This window comes from Triturus cristatus, chromosome 6, assembly GCF_964204655.1.
Source record: "Triturus cristatus chromosome 6, aTriCri1.1, whole genome shotgun sequence".
NCBI lineage: Eukaryota > Metazoa > Chordata > Amphibia > Caudata > Salamandridae > Triturus > Triturus cristatus.
Genome location: NC_140589.1, coordinates 1685580312 through 1685599460, shown reverse-complemented (window position 1 = coordinate 1685599460; position 19149 = coordinate 1685580312). Strand labels below are relative to the sequence as shown.

Here is a 19149-nt window from a genome sequence, read left to right as displayed (position 1 = left end):
AAATGTGGGCATATCCTCGCCCTAAGTGGCCAAGGGTATGCCCAGACATGGGTCCCTTGCTCGCCATGCCACTGGATTCAAGCTAGACTGGCTGATGAGGGGGGATACCCCGAAACCGGTCCCAGAATGCTTGTTTCTGGACCAGGGAGGACTTGGTCTAGCATTTCGGGCTGGGCTGTTCCCATGAGGAACAGAGTCAAGACTGATCTGCAAATGGTTCGGTCCAAACTGGGGTAGCATAGTGAGCAAAAGAATGATGGATTCAATGCAGATCCCTTGCCCGGGGTGAGAGGTTGAAAAGGTTCAGCACTCCGTCCATCATCTTGTGTGTCGTGCTAAACACATTACCAAAACACACATGGAAACAGAGTTCCTGAAGTAAGAAAACTAACAATAAATGTCCAAATCCCAAAACACGTGGAGGCTCATTATTTTCAGTGACATTTGAGAAGCTGAGCACACACTGCTGTGAATCACCTAAAGGTACTACAGGGGACTGGGGAGGTGAATAGGCTTGAAAATAGGGTTCTCTCGAAAACCTGAAATCATCCAAGGTGTCACAAACAAGTGGCTACGCAGCACCTTTATTTAAACACCTTTCAATTAAATCACTAGATCTTTATAGATAAATGTATGTATTTTAGGGATTTTGGTACAGTTAAGCTATCAGTGATGGAGGTAATTTTCTCACAAGACCCAACACTGGGGCAATATTTAAAAGTGAGGATCTACATTAGGCCTAGTAGTAATCTGTTTAAGGAGGATTAGTTCAGCCTTACATCCACTGACCTGGAAGCCTGAAAGGCAGTCAAGCTCACCTATAATTTGATAAAAAAATGGAACGTTTTGGCATAAAAAAGCATATGAATGGAAAACAAAAGGAGCAGGGGGAGTGTGTGCTACTGCTTAATGCCCCTTTACATAGTAAACTGCCTGAATACTACGTCATTAGTGGTCCACTGGTATGGGGATTGGCATTAAAAAAAAAATTATTTACTTAATATGTGCATCAAATCCGAAATACCAGAGTGTGTACTGTAGGAAAAGTCAATCAATAGAATCAAGTGCCTTCTCAACTTCAAGTATAGAGGCAACAGCATTAAATGCAGGGTACAAGTATGCCACTAAAACATTTACTTATTTAATTATTTTGTACAGTGCTGGCTTCTGACATGCTGTGTGTGCTGAAAACGGTGCTCAAAGCAGTTCTTCAGTTAATTAATCCCCTTGCCGGGCAAAGGAAAATCTGACCCTGTGGTTGATCAGCAATCTCATTATAAGTATTGGGTCCCAGTTTTACCGAAGGTCAAATTGCAAACAAAGGGGCCACATCCCTACTTCACGGGGTGAAAATAATCCAGTAGCGATTGACCTTTTGGGCCCACTTTGGTTCTCCCTTTAGTATCTGGTCCATCTTTGGATAAATGTTTGGGTAACACTCTCCTTGGGTTTTCTATTTCTTTGGATTGAATTTCTGACTGTTTTCTTTGTGCTGATTAATGGCCATTACCTTCCAGAATGCTCAGCCACAGAACTGGTTGGCAAAGTGTTAACGCTTCACTCATCTTCACATAAGCTAAAAAGAGACATGTACCTTGTGAACATTTCAGCTGTCCCAGTAACTGATGGAATTGTTTGGGATAAGGTCCTTATATCTTTGGTCCAGCAGAAATACTGCAGACTCTTTATATTTTTAGGGTTTCTATGGGTGATGTAATTGTACTTTAATTATGGTGAAATGTTCTGACATCATTATTACATCGAGCTAGTGTTCAACACACACTTTTTAATTATACACAATAGGAACATTGTTCTAATCCCCCATAAGGGAGCTACAAAACATATAGGGATACATTCACATATTTTTCTAGACTAAATAAAATATGCTCACACAAACCAAGCTAATTTATACAGACTTGTTTGTCAAACAATAAGCAGGGAAAGGGTATGGTTATTGGAAGGATACCATTAACATCAAATCAATGTGGGGTACAAAACCTTCGCAAGTTCAGGGAACAGGCATCTTGTTTTGAGCCTGCTTAATTCCAGCATAGGTGATTTTTCTGAATGATAATGTTCAGCAGACTACTTGTCTAGGACTGGCAAAAATTAAGAGACATTAAATCACCAAACATTCCTCCCATTGCTTGATTTGACAATTTCCAACATTTAACACATTACACTGAAGAACAGCTCAATAGTATGTTACAGAATGGTAGATTTAAGTGCACGCTTTCAGGTCCAAATGGGTGGGTATTGTGGCCAGTATACACAAATGGTTGTTATGCTCGTTTTTAGGTCTCGCCTGGCGTTGGAGCACGCATGCGCTCCTCACCTGCGAGAGCTATACTGAACAAGTCAGTTTCAAGAAGGGGACTCGAGCCCCGCCCCTCATTTTCATTGGGTAGTGTCAGTGTTTATGTTAAACGCTGGCTTCCCATTGAAAAGGAGGGTTTTGGGTTGCCGCCCTTTGGCTTTTTTGGATGGCCTCCAAGGACTCGGTCGCCTGCATTACGGCTGTCGTGACGAAGTTTCTTATCAGTAGCTTCATCACGCTGCCTTGCACGAGCCAGTCTGGCTCTCTGATTGGGCCGGACAAAAAAGACAAGGCGCCGCGTGTTTGTTTTTGCATCGCGCTTTCACTTTTGAAAGCACGATGCAAAAATAAACAGCGGATGTCTGCATGTCTGGCTAGCGCTTGTTTTTTAAAGCCTGCCGTCTTTGCCTCTTGCAGGTCACTGGAGTACATCTTGTTGTTTTGTGTGGGCTTGTTTTTATTGGTAGCATTTTCAAAATGTGAATCAAGCTCTAGTCGTCCAGAGTGTGGCGGAACTCTGTACATTGGAGCCAGATACACACCCTACCCCCCTTGCACCTCTCCAAGCCTAATTTCCTTTATGCCCTTTTGAGGCATCCTATCTGTTTCCCACCTCCTGTCCTTCAGCTCTCTCACATACAATCACACCCTTGGTTTCTGATGGGAGTAAATGCTCTTATTTCAAACAGTGTTTTCCGGTGGGTTTATTTTTCTTTTCAAATCAAGGAGCGCTCTCTTCTTCAGAAACCAAGAATTCCCCAAGACCCCAGCACAAAAAAAAATCTAGCGCGAGGTTGCGCGGGTCCGCAAATACTCTTGGGCGATGGGCCTCCCACCTCAAGGACGGATAATAGCGCAGAAATCGATGCCCAGTTCCGCAGGGAGATTAGAAGAACACACTTGCAATTTAGCCGAGATTAGACAGAAAGCGATCCACCCTGTGTGGTTAACCCCTAGGTCCCAAGGGGCTCCCGCCCATAGACCTCACTCAGTGCCTGGGTAATTGTGTGAACGCTGCGTGTTCGCACCGATAGTGTTCACGTCTTGCCAGCCAGGGCTTAATTTGTGCTGGTGGTAGGCACCAGCGCTCATTTTTAGAGATTTGGACTTATTTATCATCATCATGCTTTGACCCAGCGCAAAAGGAACAAATGCAGAACATAGATAAAGGAGAAGGAAGAGAAAGACAGGAAAGCAGTGACCAAGGAAGAAAGCGTGAAGAGAGAGAACTTGCATAAATGGACAGAAAGTGTTGGGTGTTTAAAGAAAGAAGCTTGAGCGGGACTCAAGACTGGGCAGCCAGACCCTGGCGTTTGGCAACCTCGGCATTTGGGAGCACCAGCGTTGGGCTCTTTAGAAGACTGAGGATGTTACCTTCCCAATGTAAAAAAAAAAGAAAAGAAAAAGTACTATCGATTTGTTTTTTCTATACATTGGTTACTATCACAAGTTTCCAAGTTCTTTAAATACTAATTCGCAAATTAAAGAAAGCTCAGTTTATCGACTTTGGAAGGTTGAATGGGTTAGTTGGCTCTGCTGACCTTTGTGTGTTTTCCAGGTGACACAAATGGCCGCAGCAAGGAATTAACGCACTGATCTATTTTGCAGGATTAATAATAAGTTTTCTTTAAAACGATATCGCCCACTATGCATTCTAATTTACAAGAAAGGAATATTCTAAGCACGGACAAATAAATTGTCTGAAAAATAATAATATATTAGCTAACTCTCCAGCAAATTAAAGAAAGCATTAATTATCTGGTGGCATATTTTTCCTCTTAGCCTGATTAATTACTTGCAGCACTTACTGCCAGGGTTAAGATGAAGGGACACTTTTCTAAGTTAAAGTCCAAGGCTTAGAGTAATAATAGTAACATCTGTTATCTTAAGCTCTGTGCGACTGCAAATCTGCAGTGGCACGCGCCACACATGCATCGACCTCATTCTTACTACATGACGAGATTCCAATGGAAGTTAGTTCCAGAAGTCTTAAAACGTAAACCCTACAGGTCAATATAAACAATTCGAAATCGAAAGAATCTGCGATTGCAATGCATGCGATTCAATACTCATGGCAGATTGTGCTATACACAAGTGCTAACTAACTCTGCAAAGAATATTTTGCATCTGTTATCGCCCCTGTTTTTATACTGTTTTGGCACAAGCTGCTTCATTCCCCGGTCGTAGAACGTTTCTGGTGAAACACAAGTGCAGCGCTTTTTTAGCCGCCCCATTTAATTATTCCTAAAGATTACTCCTAGTGAGTCAGAAAAGTTAGCACATACCCACAGCTGTCACCAATACATGTAAATTAACCATCGCACGTTGCTTGTTACACAAAACATTTATTGATGAAACATGTATCTTCCCATACCGGCCTGCTACCATGATCTTTGCCCCATCACCTGACCTACTAAAGTAAGGTTTAGATCCTTGTGCCAGGGTATTCTGATTGGCATAAAACCCCACAGCCTCATGCCTACATCCGACAAGGTGTGTCTGTGCTTTGATAAATGGCAAATCAGCCCTGCCAATTTTGCAGCCATATTCACTTTACTCACTGAACTTGACATCCCTGTCCTGGCAGGCTGGTTTTATGTAATCCTCCAAACCGGTGCCCAGTCTAATCTTTCCAGAGAAGTATAAGTTTAATGTGCATTATTAACTGGATACATAACTTACAAACTCTACAACATAGCTTAAACACATTGGCAAAGCCAATAGGTCTGGCAAAACACTTATAAGGTCCCAAAGGCGAGACTTATTGGCTATGCCAATGCTTGTTTTAATTCCACACCGGGATTTAAGGCAAGCAGACCCAATCCTTGTTACTCTCATTCGCAACACTTAGAGATAGTCACCACCTATTTGGTAGAGAAATGTTGCCAACAGTGGTTGGAACATTCCACACTATCTACAGTAAAACAACATATTTCCCTCCTAATGGAGTTTAGTTGAACAATTCAGGTCCTCAAAATGTGGCCACATGCACTGGCATTACCTCAATTCTACGCACCTATTCTTGCCTTTCAACCCGACACGTAAATGATTCATGGCCAAGGAAGTTGCGACCTACCAAATGTTACATCTCGAGAAGTTAGAACAGCTCCCATTCACACTAGGAGAGACACCCTCTGCCCTGTGATTAATACATGGTGCAATATCTTTGCCAGTTTCAATACTCCAGTTCACAGCTTGCATGAAACATTTCCCTGCGGGTAGATATGAAGCCCTAGGAGGGAGCTTTATTCAAGATTTATTGTCTTTACCATTCTCTTACCAATGTGAGGGCGCTGAAAAAGAGGTATTTCTTACTGGAAAGGAATGTGACTATTCTGTCTGTCACCCACTTGTTTGTAAACACGTTACTGTTAATGACGCATGTTATTCTTCGGTAGCGACTTCAGCCTGTTTTCTAAAAAGAATACTAGCCCCTTCAAATCTCCTCCCATTACAGTCCTTTCAAATGTAAGCTATTTAATGTTAAGTGACCAGGACTGTTGCAGAATGAAGGCCCGGATTCCATATATCGGTCTCCCGGATAGTGACCTACTGCAATAATGTGCTTTTTCCACCAACGCATGAGGTTTCGTTGAAGCCTTCAATTCCAACTTTGAAGGCAGATTTTAACAACCTAAGCCAACTCAAAGCCTTATTGTTTCAAAAATATGTAGCATTAACATCTGTCCGAGAAACCTTTGAACTGCAGGTTGCAAGGACGTCCAGTAAAATACAGTCCTGTTGAACACAAATCTTCCATTACATTTTGGCAAGCTTGTTTACCGAATTTGTAAAGCTTCCAATACTGTTGGTATAACACATATTTTTAAATAATCAGAACTGGGTAAGTCAGTACCTTCCAGAAAATCTTTGGCCTTTATCCATTCCCTATTTTCCAGTGTGTCCGGGGGCATCCCCTTGGTATTATTCTTAATTTGTGGCATTTTGGTCATATTTTTGTGACTCTGCAATGGATGTTCCTTTTCGAAGCCCATTGGTAATGGACCTACCACTGGTTTAACAGTGCCGTGAGCGCATAATATGATTCTTTGGAGTCCCTTTGCTTCAGGAACTATATACTGACTGGTCATTGTCATTCCAACCTGCCTGGCTCACCTGCATGAACCCGTATTTCATTGCCTATGGTGCCCCGTCGAATGGGCACTGGATGTCTTTTTGACTCTGCAATTGCCTGTTCTTGTGGACAGGAACCTCTTGATGAGTCCAATAATGACCCATTTTCAGAATTGTCCCATGAACTTGTAGCTGCTTCAAGATGCATGGTATGAGCCACTCCCTCCAATGGGGGATGGGTGCATCAGCACCAGAATTACCTATGATGCGGACCACCTAACTACACACGCCAGTTATGGGGTCATTGCTAATCCAAGAGATCACTAATATAGCCCTGTGCTCACGTAGTGAGGGTAGGTCTAGATAGATATATTAGTTGCCATTGTTGGGTTGTTCATTATATACAGCCTGCTAATAATGTTGATTACGTAGCTCAGTTGTATTTGTTTACGTATCGCAGGATACCTGCTTCAAAATAGTCTACGCTAGATTCAATAAAAATATTGTAAACTTTTTTCTTGTCTTTCTTTTGTTTACTATGGACATGATTGAGAGAGAAATTAAAGGTGATGATCTGTTTCCACAGTTCCCTTGGGCACTAGAGGTTCATGTTCTAGGTTTGCTAAAATCACCTGCAACTCTAGAAAGATTAGGAGTTCAGGTGAGGCACTGTGAGCTGGGCGGATTTGGGCCTACAGGTACTGACGTGGTAGGGAGACTCAGTCCCTAGATTCTAACGTCCACAGTTCTTCTTCCCAACAGAATCCCTGCAACAATCCCACTGGTTTTCAGATGGAGTTGGACACCATTTTCAAAAGGCTTGAGGTTAGTTTTTCTTTTGCAAATTGCAGACTTGGTAGATTCCTAAGATCTGGGTACAGACAGGTGCAGAGTTGTGCGCCCAGCATCCAGATCAACCTGCCTCTATGAACTTGGCTCCTGAACCTAGCCTGTACATCAGGTTTGCCTTACTGCATCTCTGATTTCGTTTGGCAGTCTAGTTTAGTAATAAAGTTTCCGAGACAGGTATCTTTGGTGATTTGAAGATGGAGCAAAGTAGTCAGAGCTTTATTCTCTGCATCACCAGGAGCCAGTGAAAAGAAGAAATGGAGGACTGTAAGCTGATTTATGAAGGAAAAGGCAAAGTCTGCCTGCTTGGTTTTGCAGCCTTTGCAGTTTAGAAATCCCTGTCTTTTGGACTCAGCATAGACAAAGTTGCAGAAGGCAAGTATCGACAGGCATCAAGGACCTGGTCAGTGTAATGCAAAGGGATAACCAAAGCGCAGGGAGGATCTTTCACTTTAACATGAGGGAGAGGTTGTTGTTTTGAGTGAGAGCTTTGATTTTAGTCACCCTAAGACAGCTTTTGTGAAACTGTATTCCTTGATTGCACTAACTCAAAGAGGTGACTCCATGTTTCTCTGGCTAATTGAAAAGCAAGCTGTCATCTGAAGTGTCTCTACAACATGCCCCCATCAGGCAGAGGTAGATCTCCTTCATCCTGAGTTTTACATGATTCAGGCATGTAGTGCAAATTAGAATTTCTCACCCTATAACATGTTCCAGGGTGCACAAAACAGAATTTAGAGCTATTCACTAGAAAGAAGCTCAACAGGTTTTACCTGCTCTAAACTTATGGGCAAATAGAGCAGGTACATAATTTACATATGGGGGAAAATACTACCCAGCTTGGAATCCCATTTCAGGTGTAATATTAAAATCATTTTAATAAATGTAGCAATTCAATACAGCTGTAAAAACACATTGTAGGAGAACTTGCTGGCTAGATGTTATTTGCAGGGTTAACTGAAGAACTTAATTTTATATTCTTGCATTCAGACACATAAGGTAGCCATACTGAATGACTAAACAAAATGAACAATTTACCTGCTCGCTTCTTACAATGGATGGAGGAATTGAAAACAAATATCCAGCTTTAACCCCTTCCATAGCTACCGACGGCTTGCCATCAAAAGCATGGAGCAGCACCTTCTGTGCACCTAAGATAACCACAAAGACAAAATTATTGCTTGACCTCCAGTTTGAGAAAGAATTGTTCACAAAAGATAGAAACACAGGGCCATGGAATTTCAAAGCGTATTCCGTCTCCCAAACCTAAGTTTTGTTGTTTCATGTGTTAGCCAAGGAAACGTGGCCTTCATCTAATGTTTATAACTCCACCACTTCTATTGGCGACTCTCACATGTATATTCTATTATAGCTTAACTGAAATAAAATGTTGTCATTGATTAAGCAAGGCACCGGGAACAAATCCAGAAACAGTGAAGAGTTGATCACCGATATAGAATGGACACATTTCTTTGTCTCATTTCATAACTCAACATTTCACAGTTCGTCAGCTAAAACGTCCAGGTATAGTTGTAAATCATCACAGGCGAGGGAAATCCCTTCCATGGCATTAGGTGTAACATGGATGACATTTTCATATATAGTTTTGGTTTGCTTTAGATGATACGGGATTATCCAAGAGGTTACTGGGTTTAGGATTCCGATTAAGAGATGCTGCAAGTTTCTATTGTGCTGTATTATCTATAGACGTCACTATGGAGTGTAAATGTGTTATCAGGAAACAGTGAACAATGTTCTGGTGCTGCTGCATTGATGGTGCTTATGACTGTAAGTTGAATAGCTGGCTGAGCAGAGATATCTTAAAACCCTGAGGCTGACTAGATTCCTGTCAAGTGAAGCCTGGGGGTTTGTGTTAGGACTCGGAGTGAGAAGAACAGCTGGACACTGGATGAAAACCTTGAATGGGATGGCAGCTGCTTAGGTGAAGACCATCAGCAGTGAGTCTGCCCTTGTGAGATTTCCTGTGCTCCATCACAGAATGAGGAAGCCGCCACCAATGCTCATTCAAACCTTTGCCCTAGATCAGTGGTTCTTAACCTATGGTCCGGGGACTCCTGGGCGTCTGCAGCGCCTTCTCAGGGAGTCCGCAACTGCTTTGAAAATTAAATAACATTAACAGATTAATACAATATTTATAAAGAAGCAAAATGTAAAACTGACATTTTTTAAATGTTATGTAAATGTGAATGAGTTTGAAATTGGAGGTTAAAAATTAAGTTCTCAGATTGATTCGTGGAAGCAGTGTCTCAAACAGAATATAGAATGGACAATGGGTAGCCTCAATTGAATTTAGAAAACCCCAAACTTTCCCCTTAAGATGAAAATTTAGATTTTTTATATTTGATGGCGAACCTAATGAAATATTTCATCATTTGTGTATTTGTTTGACGAATGATTGTTTAGGTTTTGTCTATTGTTTGGAGGTTCAAATCATTGAAATTGCTGATGCCGCGATCCTCGACTTTCATTAATCACTCAGTGGAGGTCCCTGGATTTCAATAATGATTAGAGTGAGGGGGTCCCTTGATTCCAATAATAATTAAGTGGGGGTCTGCAGGAGTCAGAAGATTAATAACTACAGCCCTAGATTAACGCTGCAGTTTCCTTAAAGTTATGAAGGTTGGATGAGAGGTAGGTGTTCGCTCATCAGAGTGGATAGGCTCCATGATCCTGCTTTGGCACTGTAACCTTAATACATGACATCGGGCGAGCTGCCAGATTGAAGACTAATCTAGTAGGGACAAAAATTATTGTGAGTGAGAAAGCAGGAAAGAGTAATTCCATTCGCCCAAAACTTAGTATTAGAAACCAGGCTGATTGGAAAAGGATTTATGCTGGTCAGGAAACCTGATACAAATGGAGGTGCAGCTAAAACAGAACACACGTTTTTTATGTAAGAACTCAGATATGGCTAAAAGGTTCTGTCGAGACTAATACATTTCACAATTGTTCAAGAGGAGGCCGAAACTCCTTTGTGAGCTTTAATGAAACAGACGTGTTCAGAAAAAAAATTAATTGCACTGAAGAAAGAGTAAAATAACCAACATTTGTGTAAAGGCTCAGGTGTACAATCAGAAACCTACAACACTCAAGGCAGCACATTTGGAGAAAGATGGGGAGGAGCTGGTGGAGAAGGCATGTGAGCAATAAGGTTTCAAATGATTTACTGCAAGGTATTTCATAACATCAAGAAATGCTACTTGAACAACTTTGGAATGGAACCCTGCTTTCTTGAAACAATAACCTCAAAAAATAACTAAGGAATCTTATCAATTCTAATCAGGGCAGGGCTGTCATGCCTTGTTTGAAATGACAAGTGGGGGCGATTGTTTCATAATGAAACCTGTGACTTTAGTAGCCTTTCTCTGGGCTTACTCTGAACTGCATTAGTCTTCTGAAGATCTAGCCTAAAGCACAGAATATATCTGAAACGAAATACAATGTCCATAAAGACCCAGAGGCCGTATTACATATACGACGCACTTTCCTTATAGTGCCGCAGCGCACCTTTAAATAAGTACGCCATTTGCAAACAGGGAGAGTGTGCCGTATTATTGTGAATGCGCTGCCCCATGGCAGCCGCGAAGTCCTGGTTGCCTTCGGGGCAGTGCATTCAAGTGAAATACAAAGCAGCTGCTTCAAAGTCGTTCTTTCACTGTGAAGGCGGCACCCCGCCTACACTTTTAAGAGGGGAGAGAGATCCCCTTGCAGGTGGGTGTAGTGAGTGGGAGCATCCACCTGCAAGAGTATATCGGGGGTCCACGGGACCCCTTTTTTCCCCTTCAAAGGGTTGCCTTTAGGAGGCGTACTGAAAGAGCGCCTCCTGTTATTGGTGCACTTTCAGTGCCCCTCTTAAAGGCATATGTGCCTCTGCACGAGCCTCCATAATATGGTGCAGGCGCAGAGGCAAAGTAATTACCTCATTTGCATGTGGTCACGCCCCCATTCACAAGAGGGAAAGTCCTCTTATAATAGGGCTGGACAAAGATGTGCAAGAGTGATATCTGCATTACAGAAGGGGCCGCACAAACAACTGAGAGCCCTTCTGTAATACCAAAGTGCCCTTGGGGCAGTCAAAGCGGGCGCACATTCCCGTTGCCCAAGGCACTCTCCATAATATGGCCCCAGGTGGCCAAATTTATTTATGTGTGGGGAGGTAACACACCCTCACTTTATTAGATGGTCTTATCAGACATTTTTTCCTAGCTGAAAATGAATTTTGACATACTAAGCTTTAATTATCACAAATTGCTTCTTGCTCTGCACATCTACAAGATTTAATCCAGGAGTGCTAAAGATATATTCTAGACCACCCTCACATCAAATTTACCTCTTCAAAAGTGGTACTATAGAGATCAAATGTACATTTACAATTCACACTTGGGTGTGTCTTCTACCACATTACTCAAACTACTAGATAAAACATGAAAAAACAAGAATGAAACTTAAAAAACAGTGTAAACTTATGCATACTTGGATTTGTGGCTGCTGCTATCTATCGTGTACTTCTTGTGTGTACTGTTGCTGTGTGTTTGTGCTTACTCCATATGGTTGTGTTTGCTGCGTGTGTGACTTGTGTGGCTGCTGCTTTGTCAACTGTGTGGAGCACTCTGGTGTCTTTGGGTCGAGTTTGCGTTATATAAAACTCAATAAATATATTGTATTCTATTTTTGTTTAGTGTCACTATGTATTTTTATTTGCTCCACATGTACTTAATGTTATTGATGTTGTGATATCTCTGTAAAGCGCTCTGATACTTTCGGGTCTAGTTCACCCTATATAAAACCCGACAAATAAATACATAAATAAATGCCCTGCTCGTTCACTGAATACACTCATAAATCAACGAGAACTTCACAATATGCACTATTTATAAGTTTAAATAAACAGATCTTCTAACATTACCATGCTCCTTTAGTAGGTTAATAGTGGGTCGACCAGCTGATCGTGAATGTACATTTCTAGAAAAATAAAATTCAAATTGGTTAACAAGACATTATCAATAATATTAATTAAAATTACCTGTGCTATACCCTCAACCAGAGAACCCTGGCACAGCTGTAGTACAGTTACCATGTTAAGGCAAAGTAAACAGGATGTCGAACACATCACGAAAATTACTTAATTACAGATCTGATCTATACAAAACACCATAAATCCATTAAGCACAGACCTTATAGATGATTTATATAGATGTTCACATTGTTGGGGATTCACAAAACGCAATAGTGGTATACATTGAATTCTATGCATATTATAGAATTACAGGGACACTCAAAGTCACCATGCACACAACAGCTGGTAGACAATGTCATAGAAGTATTCTCCCTTTTTACAGACTTTGTTCTTGTTCGTGCAGACCTTCGGGAATCTGTGCATTTGACTCTAAAAGAATGCAAAAAATGAAAATATGTCTACAAAGGTCATATACATTCAGCTTCCTGAACCATGAAAGTTGTTGGTCTATTGTTAAATATACGTGGTTAAATCTGTTGAGGTGTATGGAGAGCTAAATATGGGCAACCTACCTGGCTATATAGAAGGTCATCAAATGTGTAGATCAGGCTGCCACCATGGCACACAAGGTGTCTGGAGGGTGGTTTTTAATAAAAGCTAAACTCTGTAGTGATTCTTGCACTCCTAATCTGCAGTTCCCCATCTTTAAGAATGGCCTGACAGTACGGAATGAAGGTACAAACTGTCTACAATTCATCTAGCTCTTGGACTGCATGGCAAGAGTAACAAAAGCATTTCTGAAGCCACCTGTTTACTGTCAAGAGAGTGACTGTTTAAGACCATTTGTACAGACCTATTAGCAGACTGAGCCATCTCGGCGAGCTCTGATGGGCGAATTGCCATTAGATGGTGTTGGAGAGTTCAACCACACCATAGAACTCAACTGACTGACCACACCATCGATCACTTCACCATCATCAACTCCCCCCCCCACCACAGCTGCAGCAAGGTCACTGAAACTCGGTGGTCACAGGCCCTCACCACCTTCCAACCCGAGGCCTCAACAGACCTCGACCAGGCTGTCCATAACTTTGCCGCCTGGATCACCGACAGCGCGAAAGAGTCGCTCCACTGAAACCTACAAAATGCAACAAAACCTCCAAACATACCAGTTGGCACCCCGCAGAACTCAGGACCACCAAGCGCAACTGCCACCAGCTGGGGAAACAATGGTGCGCCACTAAGAACCCCGCCGACAGAGCAGCTCACAAAACAGCTCTCAGCAAATATCACCGCCACATCCTGGAAGCCAAGAAAGCAGCCTTCACCACCCGCATCAACTCCGCGGCCAACCACACAAAGGAACTCTTCAAAATAGTCAAAGAATTTTCCTGCCAAACAAAACACAGAAAACACCATCCACCCCTCCCAAGAACTCTGTGACACCCTATCAGACTTCTTCAACAGTAAGATCACCAACATCTACAACAATTTCAACCTCCAACTTACCACCCTCAACCCCAACGACCTCTACCAACAAGCGAACATCAGCCAAACCATTACCAGCTGGTCTCCACTTGCTGCCTTGACCATCACAGCCAATATGTCTTCCATCCACTCCGGGGCATACACCGAACCCTGCCTCCACCACCTCTACAAACTCGCAACAAACCCAATCAGCACGCAACTCATCATCATCATCATCATCCTCAACGCCTCCATCTCCACAGCAACCTTCCTGGACAGATGGAAACACACGGACGTCAGACCCCTCCTAAAGAAAGCCTCCGCCAACCCCAGTGATCTCAAAAATGATTGTCTCATCTCCCTGCTCCCCTACCCAGCCAAAGCAATCAACCAGCAGCTCACTGAATTCCTGGAACAAAACCACCTACTGGATGCCTCACAATCAGGATTCTGTGCCAACCACAGCACTGAGACTGCACTGATTGCCACCACAGACGACACCAGAACATTCTGCGACCACAGAAACTGTGGCCCTGATCCTCCTCGACCTCTCCGCAGCATCTGAAACCATCTCCCACAACACCCTCATCAACAGATTCTACAACATAGGCATACAGCAAGACGCCCTCAAGTGGATCGCGTCCTTCCTTACAGGACGCAGACTGAGCCTCCGACTGCCTCCTTTCACCTCCGCCCCCAAAACATCATATGAGGTGTACCACGAGGATCCTCCCTCAGCCCCACCATGTTCAACATCGACATGACCCCCCTCATACACGTCGTCAGATCCCACGGATTCAACATAGTCTCCTATGCAGACGACTCTCAACTGATCCTCTCGCTCACGAAGGACCCCTCCAAAACCAAAACAAACGTCAGCAATGCCATGACCAACGTAGCCAAATGGATGAGAGACAACTGCCTCCAACTCTCCAGTGACAAAACTAAAGTACTGATCTTCGGGAAGAACAACTCTGCATGGGACTACAGCTGGTGGCCTGCAGAACTCGGACCAACACCCACACCGACCGACCATGCATGCAAACTTAGCATCATCCTCGACAGCCAACTGACCATGAAACGACAAGTCGCCTCCTCCTGCTTCCACACACTTCGCATGTTCCACAGAATCTTCAGATGGATCCCAACCAACACCAGAAAGACAGTCACTCAGGCCAACGCCACCAGCCACTTCCACTACAGCAACGACCTCTACGCTGGCATCTCCACCCAGCTCCTCAGACGACTCCAGACGATGCAGAATTCTGCAGCCAGACTCATACTGAACCTCCCCACACAAACCCACATCGCCCCCCACCTGAGAGACCTCCACTGGCTCTCCATCCAGAAGAGATGCCAGTTCAAGATCCTTACACATGCTTACAAATCCCTCAACGACCTAGGATCTGCCTACAGCAACCATCGACTGATCTTCCACCAACCCTCTAGACTCCTGCGCTCTTCTTCACTCGCCCACATCCCCCCCCCACATCCCCCCCTTACATTGCTGCCAAAACCTGGAACGACGTTCCTCTACAGCTCCATACAGCCCCCTCGCTGGCAGACTTCAGAAAGAGACTCAAGGCCTGGCTCTTCGACAGAGACACAGTACCTGGATACCCCTAGGGTGACAGAGTTGCACTTTACAAATGCTGATTGATTGGACCTGAGATCCTGGGGTTGGTTTTCTCCAACCTTTTGCCTTCAATCTTCTAGTTTTTGCTGGCTTTAGGACTCTGCACCTTTTACCACTGCTAACCAGTGCTAAAGTGCCTGTGGTCTCTCCCTAAAACATGGTAACATTGGCTTCCACCCAATTGGCATATTTAATTTACTTGTAGGTCCTTGGCAAAGGGATATCACATTTACACAGGTCCTGTAAATAAAATGCTACTAGTAAGACTGCAGCACCTATTGTACCACCTACTTAAATAGCCCTTTTAAAATATGTCCAAGGCCTGCCATTGCAGCCTGTATGTGCAGTTTTAAAAAGCCATTTCCACCTGGCAAAATAAACCTTTTGCCAGGCCTATACTTTTGTTTTTAATATATATGCCACCCAAATGTGGCCCCTAAATAGCCCACAGGGTAGGGTGCAGTGGGATATCAACCTTTAACTTTTACAAGTCCTGGCAGTGAAAAACTTCTAAAATCGTTTTTCAATACTGCAAGGTCTACCTCTCCTGTAGAATAACATTGGGTTAATTAATTACATTTAATAAGTGATAACTTTCAAATGGGAGCAAGATGGTACGTCAAGTTTGATCTATAAAGAATTGCAATTTAAAACCCTCTTTAATGATGAAGTTGGACTTTAAGTCACAATTTGGTGCCTGCAGCCTGTATTATGGGTCACATGACTTGTGTAACTGGCAGTTGGTCTTTGTGTATTGCTTCCAGACAGTGAGACAAAGGAGGAATAGGTGTTGGCAGGATAGGCTATGACGAATTGGATAGTGTGTGGAGCTGTCACCGACCACACTTGCACATCAACAATGTTTCTGCCTCAGCATACTCACAAAGGATTTCACACTTGCCTTTTGTGCCCCTAGACAAGCTGGGGCCAGGGCAGGAAGGAAGTAAATTCCAAACATCTCTGGGGGGTGGAACCCTCATCTCTGAGGGGTGGAATGCTTCTTCAAAGTTTACACCAAGTATGAATACTGGACCCTCAGACCCAACTCTTCAGTACATCTCTGGACCTATGGAAGACTCAGAAGAACTGCTGTGGTGCTCTGTTGTCCTGCTGCCTGAGTGAGAGGGACTGGGCTGGCATCTTGAAGCCAGGATAACCAGAGTGACTCCAAGTATAAGTATAAGTATAAAGACATTTCTAAAGCGCTCTAATACCGGAGGTGTCTTGGCGCTGTGGTGTGTGTAGTGAGGCAGGAAAGCAGATAAGATTATGGTTGGGTTTTGAATAGGTGATGTTTTAGCATTTTCCTGAAGAGGACATAATCAGGTTGAAGCCGTAATTCCAGAGGCTGAAGGTTCCACAGGCTGGCTGCACGCCTACCAAAGGAGCGACCACCCCATCTAGCCAATTTAAACCTGGAAATGCAGATAAGACCCTGATTGGCAGACCGCAGGGCACGGGATGGGAGATAGGGTTTGAATCTCTCTCTTCCATCATTAGCACCACCCCCAAAAAAAGCCCGGTGAACCAGACAGAGGGCCTTAAACTCTATCCTCTGCTGGACCGGAAGCCAGTGCAGGGATTTCCTCCCTTCAGAGGTAGGGCAGCCCCTAGGTAGATTAAGGATGACCCGATTAGCGGCATTCTGTAGGGACTGGATCTTTCCCACCTGAAACTTGTCTATCCCTAAGAACATGGCATTGCAATAGTCCAGTTTAGACATAAACAAAGCCGCCATCACAGTCTTCTGGAGCGTCTGAGGGATGTAGGGGAGAATTTTCCGGAGCGTTTTTAGCAAATAAAAACAGGATGATGTTAGGCAGTTAATCTGGGCAGACATATCCAGTTTTCCGTCCAAAATCACACCCAGATTCCTAACCTTCGTGACTGGAAGGGGACATTGGCCAGCCGCCGCTGGCCACCAAAGGGAGTTCCAGATAGAGGGACCCTTTCCAAACTCCATCACTTCCGTCTTTTCTGTTTTTTTTTTTAGAAAACTCCGGCGCATCCAATCCATCACGTCAATCAGGCAGGCATGAAACTTGGCTGCGGTTTGGTCGGGATGATCGACAGTTGATATTACTAACTGCGAATCATCCGCATAAGATACCAGCGTGAAGCCGTGACGTCGGACCAGACTAGCCAGAGGTCTAACATAAATATTAAAAAGGGTCGGAGACAACGCTGACCCCTGCGGGACACCGCACGGGAGGGAAAAATTGGTCGAACATAACCCTGACCATTGTAGGCTTTGTGTCCGATTGTCTAGAAAAGACGCCAAAAGGGCCCACACACGGTCCACAATCCCAACTTCCTTCAGACGCTGGAGCAACACCTCATGATTGACGGTATCGAATGCGGCGGACAGATCTAGGAGGACGAGCACCGCTCGTCCCCCTGCGTCCACTGCATCCCTGATCCCCTCGGCTGTGGTAAGAGCCGATTCCGTAGAATGATTCGGACGGAAGCCATGCTGGGACCTATCCAGTATATCGTTCTTATTGAGGTATTGCATCAGATTCTGATTTATAGCCTTCTCAGCGATTTTTGCCACTAAAGGAAGGCCGGAGATGGGACGGTAACTGGAAAATTTCGCAGGATCAAGTGAGGATTTTTTCAAAAGGGGTTTCACGCTCGCCGTTTTCCACATGCTAGGGTAGTGTCCAGCGGCCAGTACTTGATTGATCAGAACCGTAAGGGTAGGTAAGATCTTATCAGCAGCCAGAAGCAGAATATGAGGCGGACAGGGGTCTGATGCGGCTCCTGATTTTATGGAGCCCAAAAAGGTCTCAACCTGAGTACAAGACAAGGGAGGGATAGTTGACAAACTGCAACTGGATATCTCATGAGGGGGAGACGGAGGACCTACAGTATTAAGCAGATAGATGTCAGTAACCTTGTTTTTAAAGAAATCGGCTAGCTGATCACAAAACAACTGATCCGGTGTGAACTGACTCGTCTGCTGGGAAAGCGCCAAGAACGAAACTGTTTTAAACAGTTCCTTGGACGAGTTGCCTGCCTCCGAGATTTTCCGAGAGAAGTACTCCCTCTTAGCATTCTGAATGGCGAGTTTGTAATTAGTCAGTGCCAGACCATAGGCCTGCTTACAGATCCTGTCATAACTTACTCTCCACAAACGTTCCTGCCGCCTACACTCCACCTTGAGTCGTTTTAACTCTGGGCCGTACCAAGGGGCAGCCGAGGGACGTCTGTTCTGAGTGGCTACCTGCAGAGGGGCAACCTGATTAACAGCGTTCGCGATCCAGTCGGTAAACTGCGCAGCTGCTATGTCATTGTCAGTGTCCAGGGTAGGGGGAGGAGTACCTAAAGTCTCAAGAAGGGAAGAGTGTGTAATTTTACTCCATCTCCTGAACATAATTTTAGCTGGTCTCTGTGGACCTCCTCCAGGTCTAACCTTCACTCCAACACTAAAAAGCACCGCCCGATGGTCGGTGCACGGAATAACTTCAGTTCCTAGATATAAAAGATCAGGATGGCTGGAAAAAAGACCATCCAACGTATGTCCCCCAATATGGGTCGGGTCAGAGACCAACTGCCTAAGACCATATCCCTCCATACTATCCACCAGTCTAGCAGTGTCCGAGAGATTCTTAGCCTCCAAATGAAAATTGAAGTCCCCAAGAATAATGTACGACCCAAACTTAGTACAGGACTCCAAATGTTTTTGGAAGGCCCCCAAGAAAATGACCCTTGGTCCAGGTGGTCTGTAGACTAATAGCCCATGGGAAACGGTAGTATCTTTGGAGAAGATACTAAATTGTAGTGCTTCCGCGTCCAGGTTTTCAACCACCTCCACCTGTAACTTCA

General features: G+C 44.0%; 1 protein-coding gene across 6 annotated transcripts in view; it reads right to left on the bottom strand.

Annotated features, from left to right (window-relative positions):
- The window catches only part of TATDN3 (TatD DNase domain containing 3), a 173823-nt gene that overhangs the window by 16163 nt on the left and 138511 nt on the right, over positions 1 to 19149 (bottom strand). For all 6 annotated transcript variants that reach the window (XM_085612876.1, XM_085612877.1, XM_085612873.1 and 3 more), the window contains exons 7-8: positions 12168 to 12223; positions 8279 to 8391 (exon numbers count right to left, since the gene is read on the bottom strand). In XM_085612876.1, the coding sequence (XP_085469002.1) occupies positions 8279 to 8391; positions 12168 to 12223 (169 nt within the window). The remainder of the gene's footprint in view (positions 1 to 8278; positions 8392 to 12167; positions 12224 to 19149) is intronic.